The following is a 15044-nucleotide window of genomic DNA, read 5'->3' as shown; positions in this document are numbered from 1 at the left end:
AAAACCCCCATATAGCAAATTTCATCGAAATCGTTAGAGCCGTTTCCGAGATCCCCGAAATATATAAATATACAAGAATTGCCCGTGTAAAGGTATAAGATTACTAGGCTCAAGGTCACGCAAAGGGCAATGGAGAGAGCTATGCTCGGGGTTTCTCTGCGTGATAGAGTCAGAAATGATGATATCCGCAGTAGAACTAGGGTCACCGACATAGCTCGCAGAATTGCAAACCTTAAGTGGCAGTGGGCGGGGCACATTGCTCGCAGAACTGATGGCCGGTGGGGCCGGAAGGTTCCTGGAGTGGCGTCCGCGTACCGGAAGACGAACTGCCGGTAGGCCTCCAACGAGATGGAGCGACGACCTGGTGAAGGTCGCGGGAATTCGGTGGTTGCGAGCGGCACAGAATCGGTCGTAGTGGCGAGCCTTGGGGGAGGCCTATGTCCAGCAGTGGACGTCTATCGGCTGACATGATGATGATGATGATGAAAGGTATAAGATTATACTTAGACCAATTCGCAAAACAAAAGCAGAAAGAACAATAGGCCCGGCCTAATTTCCGTTACATGGTTACATTCAAACCGTTACAATTCCGAACCGGAATACGATTAGCCTCAGGTGTCATAACATCTTTCATTTTCCTATAAATTAGATTCGCCACAGCCACAGACCACGCCCCGACAGATGCCCCATCATGCAACGTTTACGAACAAAAAAAAGTAAATAAAGAAAGAACCCACTTGTCGGACACTTCGCAAAATGGTACATTTCTAGAGCAAAGCACGCTACTTTTAAAAATAAGTACTGAAATCTCTGTAAGCCCATAAAGTTTGAGTTGTTTTAGTGTATGTTTTCAGATTTATCGATTTTAGTTTTTTTGTTTGTAAAGGTTTTCACAGTTATCAGGCCAGGGTCTGATGGTGAGGTTGAAGAAACTCTTCAATATATAATTATAATCATTAATATTCGTTGCAAGTGTTGCAACCACAGTTTTAGTGATTTGTGTATAGGTATGAACTCACAAGCAGTTGGTCACGGAAAACATCAATTAGTTAAGCGAAAATGCAATAAAATTAAAAAAAAAACCTTAAAAGGAAAAACGAAAACCATAGTACTTATAGGATTACTCGTGCGTCTGTCAAAGTCAAAGCCAAGGAAAATGTATAAAAAGCCTACGGCCAAGCGTAACTCTGACGTAAGAAAAACAATATTAAAATATGTAAGAATAAGTACGTATTCCTTCGCGCGCGAGTCTGACTTGCACTTGGCGAGTTCCTTTTTTAATTCGGTTCTGTTTTTATTATAGATTATAATTATGGTAGCATTTCTTAATAAGTATATTAATTAAAGGCAAGTTAAATCACGTTAAATGTATTGTACTGCTGCTATTTATCCCTTTTCCAGGGATAGTACGATTTATCGACCACATACGCGCCAATATTATTTCAACTTTAATATTCCGATTTAAGGTTCAAATTAAGTAGATTAGCATTGCGATACAGCGAGGAAATGCCGCCAGCATCCTTGGTACAATGCCTCTAGGGCCTATTTTAGATTTAAGCTAGTTATTAATTTCGTTTACGTAGTACCACTGTATATATCTTATCTTTTATGTAAATAAAGAGCTTTAAGTATAATTAAGTAGATTGCACTTTCGTTAAATTTGACTTGTCTTCAAATGAATCATCAAAGCTGGATTATTTGGAATATATTTAGATTTTTGGGAAACCCTTGCAGATGTGGCCTGGAAAAAGCTGCCATAGAGAAAGTAAACAAAAGCTTATACAAAAGGTATTTATTAGCAAACCGTCACAAAGCCACCAAATAATTGGTGGCTATTCATTAACGCAGATATTTCGTTGTGAATTGCTGTAGATATCCTTGCTGACTCTAGGTTAATTTGCGTACTCCATCGGGGGTCATCTGTGACTCAGGGCTTGGCGGTGTATACAGATACGTAGTTGCCAGAAGAGTCGTTACTTGTTTCATCCCTGAAACGTGAGGGAAAATCGCAAGCTTTATACAGGGTGCTTTTGTTATCAGTCACATAATTTACAAATATGTAGGTACATTACAAACAGAACAATACTAAAATACCTGTGTACAAAATTTAATTAACAAAAAAAAGGCGAAAAATGGGTTTACTTGCTCATCTTATCAAAAGGGTTCTGACTCAGCTATACGCTTCACTCTTTAAGCAAAGCACTGATATTCTGCCGGAACCCAGATCACGTTACAGTTGGGTAAATATGATGGTAAAAAGTGTGTAGTTTAGGGTTGTTAAAATATTCTTCTTCTTCTTCCCGTGCCATCTCCTACCGGAGGTCGGCTATCATGAGGGCTATACGAACTTTAGATGCAGCCGCGCGGAATAATGAGCGTGTGCTCTGTTTGAACCACGTTCGGAGATCTTTGAGCCATGAGTTACGTCTTCGTCCGGATGATCTTTTACCTTGGATCTTTCCTTGGATAATGAGTTGAAGGAGTTCATATTTCTTGTTTCGCATGTTCCGAAAATGTTCCGAAAATAAAATACATAAATAAATCAAAAAAAAAAAAAAAAACTCACTTTTTGCTGTCCTCTTTGCATCCTTGAGCGTCCTCCTTTAGGGCAACGTCTATGATCTTGTATGAAACAAACCATTCCTTCTTCAGGTTAAGTTCTTCCAAAGATTTTGCACTAAAATTATGAAATATCGTAAACCGGGGTTAACAGGGATGGATTTATTTTTAATTTTTATTGCAAATGTTATGTATGTTTTAATTATGGATCAATGTTATCTGGATTAAATGATTTTATTATTAAAAAATACCTACACAAATTGTCCGGTAAATCAATTTCAAGTTTTGTCCCTATTCACCCCGGTTGACGGTATTTAATTAACAACATATATAAAGTCTGTTTTTTATTCCGTAGACTAAAATGACGTTTCATGTGTATGAGATGACATTTCTTAGTATCACATGAAATGTCATTTTAGTCTACGAAATAAAAAAACAGAATATAGTACCTATAATTAATTTTGTATCAAGCAGAAACGTCTGCGAACGATGTTATTAAGTTTAGAAATAAATTAAGTGAAAAAATTCACTGTCTTGGGTGGGACTTGAACCCTCGACCACTGGATCACTAGTACAGTGCTCTACCATCTGAGCCACCAAGACCGTACCCAATGCAGCGAATATTTCCACTATATATTAGCCAATTATTATATTTTTAATTTTTTTCTAAGTTTATATAGGTAACTATATTAAAACATGTTTAAAACCGGTTCTATCGCGAATTAATTTTGTTAGGTACCCTTATTTCCGACGTTTCGCAAAAGACCCGGTTTTAAACATGTTTTAATAGGTGTTCAAAACGCGAAAGTTTTAAATGTTATACATAGTTAGTTTATCAACACGTGTAGACCTACTTATTTAACTCTTAAATGGTTAAGAGAAATGTACTCGTATAATGAAACCTTCTGAAAATTATGAACGCCGATGGAGCGTCAGCTGACTTTCACGAGGCTTCATTATAGAGGAAATAATGCATGTTTTTGAGAGAAGGCCAGGCGCCCTTATACCTCGAAGCTTGTGTGTATTATTTAAACGATTTTTTTTACTAAAAAACCTCAATGAGATTTCTAAAGTGTGAACAGCTTTTTAAAAAGACCGCACACGTAGGTAATACGCTTTGGGTTGCATGAAACCCTTGTTTAACGAATGTAGGAAAGTAGACTTGTTTGTTATTATACTATCAGGATCTATCAGAAAATTTAGAAAGCTAGAAAAAGGTACTCACTCAGCATCTTTAGTGACGTCAAACCGTACCAGCGGAAACCCGGTTTCCTTCCCACGTTTGATGGCATTCTTGGCTAAAGCTTGCGCTATTTCTGCACTCTTCGGCTTGTCTGGCGGTACTATTAGGGTCACCTGTTGAATGCAAACACGTATTGGTAGGGGTCTATGGTCTATTGCTAAGTTACAAACTTTTTGAATCAATAAAAAAATAAGTTTAAGTGTTTAAAGGTGCTTGTTGATAATTAGGTACATTTACCTGTCTAAACATATTTCCCACTGATTACCAGTTTGCCGGGCGATATCAGCCTGTCAGTGAGAACAAAAAGTTGACAGTTTCGCAACAACTGACAGGCTGATATCGTCCGGCGAACTGGTAATCAGTGGACCCCTTAAGACTATGTTAAGGTAAAGTAGCAAATCTCGACCATTGGATCTAAACACATACATAACAAACAGTGCTTTGTCTAAAGGCTTGCCTGATACGAATTCTCATTTTTAGGGACCATGGTATTAGAATTCGGGTTTCTAAGATTTTCAAGTGAACATTCGGGACAAGTTTTTGAAATAATTTACATTTCATGTACTATCCCAAGTTGGTTTTCTCACTGTTCGGGACACGTCCAAATTCCATGGCTAAAAATCTGGATGCCCCGAAAAATTCGGAACTATACTGAGTCCTTATTCCGAGTCTCCAGGCAGTTCTATTCTGAGCGTCTTCCTTAAGTAAGCTTAGGCTATCCATATCCTTCTCAATAATTTTCGTTCATGAGGTTAGTGGTCTTCCTCGTCCTCTTCTTATAGTATTCATGGATAGGCATTTTCTGACGATATGATTTTCCGGCCTTCGCATTATATGACCATACCATCTCAGTCGGGATTCAGAGATTTTATCCGTGATGGGTGGGACCTTAAAGCTGCCTCTGATGTATATGTTACGTACCGGTCACCCTAGATGTCGAGCAAAATAAAACTAACCTGCAGTATCCTATCTACACCATAATTCTCATGTAACTTCGGCGCCCTCAGACAGTGTGCTGTGAAGTTCACCAGACGTTTGGAACGCCTACAGCGTATACAGCTCGCCCATTGCTCTAGTATATTGGCATCCCAGGAACATATAGCTCCGACGAGTGCTAGGCCAAGGATTTCGGAACGGGTGGCATTGGGAGTTTGCTCTGCTAGCATTGAATGACCTGTAAAAGAATTTAAGTCATCTAAACTTTGACAAGAGGATATCGGCATCCGATATGTGCTTATATACAGCTGCTATAAGATCTAGACTGAGGATTTTGGTTGTGAGCCCAGCAAATTAAGAGGATAAAGCCATCCCAGAATACATCAAGGTAGCAGCAAGAGCAGCGGCAGCAGAATAAGCAGCAATAAGCTGTCGCACCTTCCTACGCTGAGTTCTTCTGTGTCTATCGCGGCAGTGTAAACGCAGTGTGAGATACGTACCGTAAGCTAATGTCCTCGCCACAGTCGTACACAAGGTTCGTATTAGCGAGCGGGCCAGGCTGCACAGTGCACACGACGGAGCACCGGAGCAGGGTAATGCTGTGATGATACCATTGATACCCCAGGCAGCAAAGTGACGTCGCTGACGTCATAATGACGTATAAATGCTGTTAGGGATACATATTTAAGTAAACGAACGGATCTACCGCGATTTAATTTCATTGTTCTTACCTTAAATGCCGACGTTTCAGCTTGCACCAGCTGTGGTCACGGAAAGACTGAGTTCTCAGCAAAATGTCAACGGAGATGATGGCTGGTGATAATGGTGATGTACGTACCCTGAGCTAAAGTCCTAGCAATATAATCGTCTAGAACTAGATTATTAGGCGCAAGCGGACCAGGCCAAACACGAATGTGCTCGCGAACGAATTTTAACACTCGCGGCACATCCGACGGGCGGGCCAGACGCACGCGAAGGCGCTGCTCGGTATCTGTTCCTTGTACCTTGGAAAAAAAAACTAGTGATGAATTGTCCATATGAAATGATTTATCTATCAATGTTTATTTCTTTGGGGACATCATGAGCGGGCGGGCACATTGCTCGCAGAACTGATGGCCGGTGGGGCCGGAAGGTTCTGGAGTGGCGTCCGCGTACCGGTAGGCCTCCAACGAGATGGAGCGACGACCTGGTGAAGGTAGCGGGAATTCGGTGGTTGCGAGCGGCACAGGATCGGTCGGAGTGGCGAGCCTTGGGGGAGGCCTATGTCCACCAGTGGACGTCTATCGGCAGACATGATGATGATGATGATGATCATGAGATCATTAAGGCATTGTTTGACAGACAAGTTTCTTTTGAAACTCTTATTTAAACTAAGACGGTTTTTACACATTATTATTTAGACTAGGATCTCTAGAACTGTGTCGTATGCATAAATGTTGTAGAACATACAAAGAGAGCCAACATCTCTCAGAAGGCTAAGAGGGTCTAAGCCTTCAGTAAGTTCGGGATCGCCGACAATAAGAACTGCCGTCGTTGGATGGAGTCAAAAGGAAGGAGCTGGTATTGTGGAGCGCCAGACCAGAGATACAAGCAGTACTCCATATGAGGTCGAACCTGCGCTTTATATAACAAAATGTCGTTGACCCGGTGTGAAGTACTGTTTGGCTCTGTTGAGCACCCCAAGCGTTTTGGAGGCCAGTTTGTCTTTATGTTCCAGATTACTACAGATACTTTTAGCGGTGGTAAGGGGAATCACCTGAAACTGGCGGCGTGACAAATGAGGTTTTTTAGCGGAAAACGCGCAGACTTGTGTCTTACTGGGGTTGAACTGGACGAGGTTAGGTCTACCCCATTCGGAGACCCGTTCAAGGGACGTCTCGATCTCAGACACAAGTCTTAATTACGGAATTAAATACTTAATTACGGATTTAACTTATGAACCAAAGTTGTGGTACTTACTGAACTATTGTTGGGTATAGTTTTACGGTAGTTAGGGTGGTACAGTCGCCATCAGATATATCGGAGCGGCCAAGGTGCTCACAAATATCTGAACACGCCTCTATTATCAAGGCGCTAGGTGCGTGTTCTGATATTTTTGAGCACTTCGGCCGCTCCGATAAATCTGATGGCGACTGTACCACCTGTCAAATTTCTTTGTCTAATGTGTATTTGCGTCTCAAATTTTGTTTAGTGGAAAGCGAGATGCATTGCACATTGGACTGGACCAAAAAATTGTACAGGTGAAATACTATTTTACTCACTTTGACGACAGCTTTCTTACTGTCGCTCCTCGGTGTATCTGAATAATTCCTAAGGCATAATACAGGTATCCTGCCGGCGATAAAGCTGCAATACTTAATTATTAACTATTGTTGGGTAGTTTTATTAGGGTGGTATTTGCGTCTCACATTTTGCTTAGTGGAAAGCGAGATGCATTGCACATTGGATCAAAAAATTGGACACGTATAATACTAAGTTTACTCACTTTGACGACAGCTTTCTTACTGTCGCTCCTCGGTGTATCTGAATAATTCCTAAGGCATAATACAGGTATCCTGTCGGCGATAAAGCTGCAACTATTTTTAAGGTGTGTCGGGAACCCCCTTAACACTTTAATAGTATAAATTGTTTCGAAAATAGCGAACATGAGTGGGTTTGGGGTTCCCGAATTTGGAAATTTCTGTGTCAGTCCATTTTACTTGAATTTGGTCGATAATTTATTGGGATTAGACGTTAAATGGTGGCTCGGTGACGGGTTGACTGACGGTTGAGTTTTTTCTTTTGATACTTAGTTGTTTTTAAATTAGGTTTGGTGTTTTATGGAAAGGAGGTTTGATATGTGGACGCCCTAGGTACCGCTGGAGAGACGAAGTGTAGAAAGACCTCAGCGAACTCGGCGCCGTCGACTGGACAGAAACGGCTTTGGACAGAAAAGCATGGCGGTCTTTGGTGTCGGAGGCCAAGATCCACTTCGGGTCGTCGCGCCACAAAAGTAAGTAAGTAAGGTTTGATGTGTATTACAGATATTATATTGTTTCTGGGCAATATTTTCCGAGAATAGACTCAGATGATGGAATTAGTAAGTTTGAAATTTATTTGGCATTACCTGATTAGTGTTAGACCAAGATAAGACTGCAACGATTTTGATAGCACACGCAGTGCAAATGTTATTTTAAATGACAAACTTCTATGAAATTATGACGTATAAATAACACTTGTACTGCGTATGCAATCAAAATCGTTGCACTTTTCTTGGTCTCTTTCTCATTAGGTAGTTAAACATAAAAATTTTAATTTTATAATTTTCGGTCCTTTATCCTACATTCCATTGTCAAAATTACAGTGTGTATTTTAATTCAAAAGCAAAATTTAGATTTTAATTTGTATTAAAGTAACCATAGATTAGTATATGTAAAAGTAACTGCATTTAATAAAACTTCTTAGTATTTTGGCAGATGACAGATGTTCTGCTACATTTTACTTCAAAACAAGTTTTCTAAATAATGACCTAACCTAAACCCTTTGGACAAATAAAATTTCCAAAAAAATGAATAGCCTAAATATTTTAAGAACTGCAATCCTCAAACCATCTTTGAAGTGTATTCCTACCACCAATTTGATTACCAAAAGGTTCAGAAGACCTTCATTATGTGCATATTTGGACTATCCTGACAGGAGACCGGTATTAATTTTCAAATAACCTATTCTCTTATCCCACGGCTGGGCAAAGACAATTGTATTTATTTACGCCTCTGACCATGTCATTAAGTAACAACTAGACCTTGGTCTCCGGTTGACACCAAAAGCTCCCTCCATGCTCGTACGCGAATCGCGGCGCGGAGCCGCGAACGCGAGTGTGTAGTCGGGAGCGGGCTTTACAGTTCAGTTTAGTCTCACTTTGTAAGAGAAGACCATTGACATATTATTAACTTCATATAGAGGAGCCATACCAAACAATGAAATTGACGAAATCGCAACCTGTATATAGGCAAGGGGCGCGGGGCGTGGCCTTAACACGGTACTCGACTGAGAAGCTCTCCATTATATCACGATTGTATAAAATACTATTTAACAATGTTCAAATATATTAAGTTACACCTATTTGTCCTCAGTGCTTCGACATATGCAACACGAAGATAATACGCGGAGACCAATCAACAGGAGCCATAATCCATCCGTTTCTCTACGAACATTATTGGTCTAGGGAACCTAGTGTCTGTTCATTATGGATGCATCTGGATAATGACTACATTAGGATCATGACTGATAAATTCTCTTATACCGGTTAGTCAACAGTCAACACTATAGGTATAGTAGCCGCCGTGCAGGTTTCGACGACGAATAAAAATACTTCGATTTGAAGTAAACTTATAATTAATAGGTGCTGGTTACGTTACAAGGTACAGTTGACGAAAACGGTTAAAGGGTGTAGAAGTGGTGGTAATGGTAAAGAGGCTGATGCAAGAGTGATTAAGCTAAATTTGAATAGCAAAAAGGTGCTTTGAATTTAGGTGCCTCTAATTGACCGCGATACAACTTATGTGGAGCGCACCTATTGGTGCTTTAAGAAAGCCTCCGCATAGTAAGCGAGCCCGACGGCTGCGTTTAGCTACTGCATTATACAAATAAAAGGTTGCGTTCGCAACAGTTGTGTTTTTCTATAAAAAGGGACCTTATTGTCGATGGCGCTTACGCCACTATAAACGATACTCCAATATAAATACAATGCCGCGCGACGCTGTACGGCGTAAGCGCCATCGACAATAAGGTCCCTTTTCATAGAAAATGCCCCATAGTATTTTTCAAACTGCATGGGTAAAGGTGACAAGTGTCTCCATCACGGATGTAGAATTAATAAGCTGGATCGAGTACACTGGCCAAAAAGTGTGTCCACATGAGAAGTCAAACTAGAGCCTTGCATCTTGTTCTAATTAGGGTGACCATAAGTCATATGTATGTGGGATATTAGGATAAGTCAGAATATATATGTTTGGACAAGATCTTAAATAAATGTCAGCCGTTGGCGTCCAATGCCGAACTTTAAAATGGTCACGTTTTTCATTTGTAGTCTGCTTCTTTGGCACTCATGATATGTTCATATACGTGATGGTGATAGCTTCCCTTTTCCACACTTCAACCGTCAAGTTCTTCTATAACTGCTGGCGCTAGAACCATAATATGAATATTAAAGTTTCGACTTTTGACTGTTTCTAGGCGATCGATTCTTAGCCATGGAACCAATGGATCGAACTGGAGAATGCAAACTAGTTGGCGTTCTCGTCGCCAACAAGATCTTTCCCTGGGAGCCGAGAGAGCTGGAGGTATCTGTCTGTCTTTGTCTGCCTTAGCCATAGACCTAGCATTACATAGATCAGCTATACGCGTGCGCCCGTGAGGGACAAAACATACGCAATGCGACAATATGATTGGTCGAGAAAATTTGTAGCCCACCATAATGTCAATAGAATAAAATACACTGGGAATCATTTCATGTTGAACTTAGTATAACATTCTTTTACCGTGAAAAATGCCTTGTCAATTAAAAACGCTTTCAACGCTATCTTAATTTTTTTTTTTTTTTTACTAGCCCGTTATGGTGTCCCACTGCTGGGCAAAGGCCTCTCCCCTTGTTTTCCACGACTCCCGATATAGTGCCTCCTCCGGCCAGTTGTTGAGAAAGGTGTCTAGGTCGTCCCGCCATCTCCGTCTGGGCCTGCCGGGTCCGCGCCCCTCTTCTGGCATCCATTTTTAAAATTTTTTTTATAAGACTATCCCGTTCGGTCATTTCCCCCCGCCCCTCATGACCGATCCAGTTATTCTAGATTCCAGGGCCTTAGCCCGAATTAAGCATACACATATGACGCTAATATAAGTGCCACCCCACACTAGCGTCTTAGTCAGCGCTATGGAAAATGGCGTCGCTGCGCAGTTGCGTCCACGTTGCGTCGGGCAGCAGCCGTGACGCTCGGAAGACGCTAGTGTGAGGTGTACGGTGTACTCTAAACTGAACAGGGACTTAATTGCGTGAATTACGTACTCTTAAGACATGACATTTTTGGTGGCAGGCAACCAGCGGCCGGAGCACGGTCGCATTTTTATCACATGTCACCATGCGTGTCACGTTCTAACAAGTATGTAAGTGCGAAAGTGACAGGCATAGTGACAGGCGATAAAAAGGGAACCATGCTGCCACCGCTGGCGAGGCATTGGTATCAACGTTAGGTGCGAGGGTGTTGCAAAGTACTCACACTTGGTCTTGAATAGTCTTGATTATTCATTTTTAGGGTTCCGTACCCAAAGGGTAAAAACTGGACCCTATTACTAAGACTCCGCCGTCCGTCTGTCCGTCTGTCCGTCTGATCGTCTGTCTGTCCGTCACCAGGCTGTATCTCATGAACCGTGATAGCTAGACAGTTGAAATTTTCACAGATTATGTATTTCTGTTGCCGCTATAACAACAAATACTAAAAAGTACGGAACCCTCGGTGCGCGAGTCCGACTCGCACTTGGCCGGTTTTTTTTACGCTACGTTTGTCACTTTGACATAACACTAAAGATATTCGATGGTCCCGTAGAAGTCCCGTTTCAATTTAAATTCACTACATACCTATGACGTTTTGATAACGATGCTGCTATATCAGGATTGTCTGGCGGTGGTCTTATAAAAAAAACCGGCTAAGTGCGAGTCGGACTCGCGCACCGAGGGTTCCGTACTTTTTAGTGTTTGTTGTTATAGCGGCAACAGAAATACATCATCTGTGAAAATTTCAACTGTGTAGCTATCACTGTTCATGAGATACAGCCTGGTGACAGACAGACAGACAAACAGACGGACAGCGGAGTCTCAGTAATAGGGTCCCGTTTTTACCCTTTGGGTACGGAACCCTATAAATTAAAAACTTCGTACCTAGGCATAAACCAAAGATAGATATAACTCCGTAATAGATGAATACAGTCTAAGGGAAAAACGTGCCTCGAAAATCAAGAAAATTTGATTCTCGTTCAGAGGGCGCTACTAGTTTTGGCCAACTGTCGTATAGATGGCGTTGACGGTTTTGTTTGTTATTTAACAATTTTAACGCATATCAGTGTCAGAACATGGGTCAAAATCATAAAAATAATTAATGCAAATAAAAAAATCATTTATCTATATTTAAACACATTTTATCGTATTTTTATAAATCTTCATTTTTAGTTTTAAAGTGTGTCGACAGATGGCAGTGAATTTACTGGGGTTACAAAATTTACTATGACAGTACCGCTCTAGTATAAGTTACTCTATGCATAAACGGAACCGATTTTGATAAAACGTGTCTAAGAACCTAGAACCGCTAGAAAACCTGCTTTCATATAAAAACCCGCATCCAATTCTGTTCACCACTTTACGAGCTACGGTACCACAGACAGATATACAGACAATCATACACAATTACATGGGTTAAGTACATGGGTTATTTCTTACACGAATCGACCTGGTCCTAGCGGTCCCACTGTTACGTAAGTGAACAACTCGCGAACGCGAAGCGAAGCGGCGCGGCGCGGCGGGCCCACGGCGTTCGCGTTCGCAACGAGATCGCCCACGTAGGACACTTCTACATATAGGTCTGGTATCAAATTAATAAGAATTGTATTATGAAGCGCTGGTTGCTTGGCGGTAAGAGCGTGCGACTTGCAATCCGGAGGTTGCGGGTTTAAAACCCCGGCTCGTACCAATGAAATTTCGGAACTTATGTACGAAATATCATTTGATATTTACCAGTCGCTTTTTGGCGAAGGAAAACATCGTGAGGAAACCGGACTTAATCTCAACAAGGACTAGTTTCGCCTCTGGGTTGGAAGGTCAGATCAGATGGCAGTCGCTTTCGTAAAAACCCCAATTCCCCCCAATGCCCTACCAATGGCCAATGCCGGCAATGCCCAATGGCCTACACCAATTCTTGGGAGTAGTTGCCAGGCGGACCCCAGGCTCCCATGAGCCGTGGCAAAAATGCCGCGAGGAAGATGATGAGGATAATAATTGTATTATGTAATAATAGTATTGTATTAGGCATTGGCCTATCATATTTTATTTATGTGGTTGTTTCCCAGGAATGGGGTGATGCCACACCCTCGGTGCCAGAGCAGAGCCGCATGTATTTCTACTCACACTGCTATAGCAGCTCCAACCTGTGGAAGAAATACAAAGTGGATTATATTTACGAGGTAGGATTTTATTACATAATCATAATCATGTTTTTTTATCTCATCTCAGCTACTGATTCATTTGCCCAGGTATTGGCTGTTGTATTGTCACAGGGCGGACACGCCATACGTCAAAAATTATTTGCGTTTCTATGTGTGAACGGCACGTCTGTACACACGTCCTACGTCATTGTGTGTCATCATCATATATTTAAGAGTAAGTCTCTTGTCGGTGGAGCAATTTCCATGTTTCGCGGTCCTCTGCCTTCTCTTTGACAGCCTGATACGACACGACGTTGAGTTTTTCCTTTATTTGATGCATGTACGCTCTCCTTGGTCTTCCCTCCTTCCTCTTTGCTTCGACTTTCCCTTCTATGATGGTTTTGATAAATTCGTCGTGTCGTATCAGGTGCCCAGACATCTTTCCTCTTCTATTATCTATAGTTCTTAACAAGCTCCTCTTCTCTCCTACTATACGTAAAACCTCTTCGTTAGTTTTGTATTCAGTCCAACTGATCTTGATTTGAGTGTGCGAGTAAGTTGCTTTAAAAGCGAACTGAGCGTTCGGCAAACGCTCGCCAATCTGCTGTCGCGTGGCTGTTGATAAATTCGTCGTGTCGTATCAGGTGCCCAAACATCTTTCCTCTTCTGTTATTATAGTTCTTAACAAACTCCTCTTCTCTCCTACTATACGTAAAACCTCTTCGTTGGTTTTCTTTTCAGTCCAACTGATCTTGATTTGATTGTGCGAGTAAGTTGCTTTAAAAGCGAACTGAGTCGCCAAACGCTCGTCAATCTGTTGTCGCGTGGCGAGGTAATTCGCATCGGGGCGGGGCGATGCGTGGCCGTTCTGTATTCTATGGTATTGTTAAATGTTGCTCTGAATTTTTCATGTCACTATTATCATGTACTTTGTTAACAATTAACTAATGTTCAATTGTTCCAGATCGAGGTGTTAACAACAGCTTCAGAAGTCACGAGTCAGGGCGTAGCGACTTTGTTACTAAAGTACGCCCTTAAAGAAGCTCTGCTGTTGCGTCATCCTCTCATACAGGTCATCTCTACTAATGCATACGTGTAAGTACATTAAGGCCCAGTAATTTCCTGTTTTTCTCTCACTCACTGAGCGTAAGCGTGAAAGAGATGAAAGTGCTAGCCCGGGAGCGCCGATATCATGTTTTTAATTTTTTTGTACGTTTGAATTTGAAAACCGGCCAAGTGCGAGTCGGACTCGCGCACCGAGGGTTCCGTACTTTTTAGTATTTGTAGTTATAGCGGCAACAGAAATACATCATCTGTGAAAATTTCAACTGTCTAGCTATCACGGTTCATGAGATACAGCCTGGTGACAGACAGACAGACGGACAGACAGACGGACAGACAGACGGACAGCGGAGTCTTAGTAATAGGGTCCCGTTTTTACCCTTTGGGTACGGAACCCTAAAAAGTAATCAAGAGCCAATTAAGGCCAAGGCGTAGCCAACACATAGCCAACATGGTCAATAGGCTAAAAATCATGATGGCAATCTTTTTCTCACAAGTTTCAAATCCATTTTCAATCCAATTTCATTTTTTCAGTCCAAAAGTATGCGAGCGCTGCGGAATGACGAAGGAATGGTCAATGAATTACGCAGACTTTGTCGATAGCTTCGGTCAGAGCATATTCTACCCTCGAGCTCCTCATCTTGACTGCAATATATATATTAAGAAGTTTGACCAGAAGGAGGCAGCTGCTTTGCCGTGCTTACCAAGTTTGGTAAAGTAAGTGCAAGCGAATGTCCTCAGCTCGATTATTGTGTGGGGAAGATTAACATTTGGGAAGCCATTTTGTTTCAAATTCATTCTAGTTTAACATTATGATGTGTTCAGTTCAGTGAGAATGATGAGTGATTTTTTCAAATAAAAAAATAATTCCTGCATGTTTGTTTACATTTTCGATCTTGTTACGTTGGCCTTATTTTAGTTGCAGTAAGAGTTCAACCCTATTAACGCAGCGTGCTACGTAGGCGAACAACACGCGAACGCGAAGCGAAGCGATGTGGCGCGGGGTGAATCAATCCTGTGATACCTATAGAAGTGTCCTACGTGGGCAATCTCGTTGCGAACGCGAGCGCCGTGGGCCCGC

The 15044-nt window shown here is 41.6% G+C and overlaps 2 protein-coding genes and 1 long non-coding RNA gene across 3 annotated transcripts in view; 2 read left to right on the top strand and 1 right to left on the bottom strand.

The window, feature by feature from the left end:
• LOC134741279 (uncharacterized) overlaps positions 1-1725 on the top strand; it is a 239099-nt gene extending 237374 nt beyond the window's left edge. Inside the window, exons 2-3 of the long non-coding RNA XR_010127870.1 lie at positions 1402-1477; positions 1643-1725. This is a non-coding gene — a long non-coding RNA (uncharacterized LOC134741279). The remainder of the gene's footprint in view (positions 1-1401; positions 1478-1642) is intronic.
• A 52-nt stretch (positions 1726-1777) lies between these two features.
• On the bottom strand, positions 1778-7181 carry LOC134741735 (uncharacterized). Its single transcript, XM_063674627.1, has 7 exons — positions 7147-7181; positions 7000-7069; positions 5577-5742; positions 4759-4976; positions 3785-3915; positions 2567-2677; positions 1778-1988 (listed from the first exon to the last, which is right to left on the bottom strand). The coding sequence occupies exons 1-7, from the start codon at positions 7179-7181 to the stop codon at positions 1928-1930; spliced, it is 792 nt and encodes a 263-aa protein (XP_063530697.1). The 3' UTR covers positions 1778-1927.
• Positions 7182-8272: 1091 nt separating this feature from the next.
• LOC134741275 (uncharacterized) lies at positions 8273-14713 on the top strand. Its single transcript, XM_063673989.1, has 6 exons — positions 8273-8420; positions 8851-9022; positions 9953-10059; positions 12827-12940; positions 13866-13996; positions 14498-14713. Exons 1-6 carry the CDS (start codon positions 8286-8288, stop codon positions 14682-14684), a joined length of 846 nt encoding a protein of 281 aa, XP_063530059.1. The 5' UTR covers positions 8273-8285; the 3' UTR covers positions 14685-14713.
• Positions 14714-15044: the final 331 nt, after the last annotated feature.

The sequence above is a fragment of the Cydia strobilella genome, chromosome 5 (assembly GCF_947568885.1).
Source record: "Cydia strobilella chromosome 5, ilCydStro3.1, whole genome shotgun sequence".
Lineage (NCBI taxonomy): Eukaryota > Metazoa > Arthropoda > Insecta > Lepidoptera > Tortricidae > Cydia > Cydia strobilella.
Note: the sequence above shows the minus strand (reverse complement) of the source record. Positions and strands in the feature narration are given on the sequence as shown.

Bases quoted from the DNA above. Each gene is read 5' to 3' on its own strand.
- LOC134741735 (XM_063674627.1), bottom strand. From the start codon at position 7,181: ATGTGCAATGCATCTCGCTTTCCACTAAGCAAAAT. The intron at 7,070-7,146 runs GTGAGACGCAAA...TATCGCCGGCAG, and splicing joins CGCTTTCCACTAAGCAAAAT to GATACCTGTATTATGCCTTA. The intron at 4,977-5,576 runs GTACGTACATCA...ATTCTTTTACAG, and splicing joins TGCTAGGACTTTAGCTCAGG to GTCATTCAATGCTAGCAGAG.
- LOC134741275 (XM_063673989.1), top strand. From the start codon at position 8,286: ATGAATAGCCTAAATATTTTAAGAACTGCAATCCTCAAACCATCTTTG. The intron at 9,023-9,952 runs GTTAGTCAACAG...GACTGTTTCTAG, and splicing joins TGATAAATTCTCTTATACCG to GCGATCGATTCTTAGCCATG. The intron at 12,941-13,865 runs GTAGGATTTTAT...CAATTGTTCCAG, and splicing joins AAGTGGATTATATTTACGAG to ATCGAGGTGTTAACAACAGC.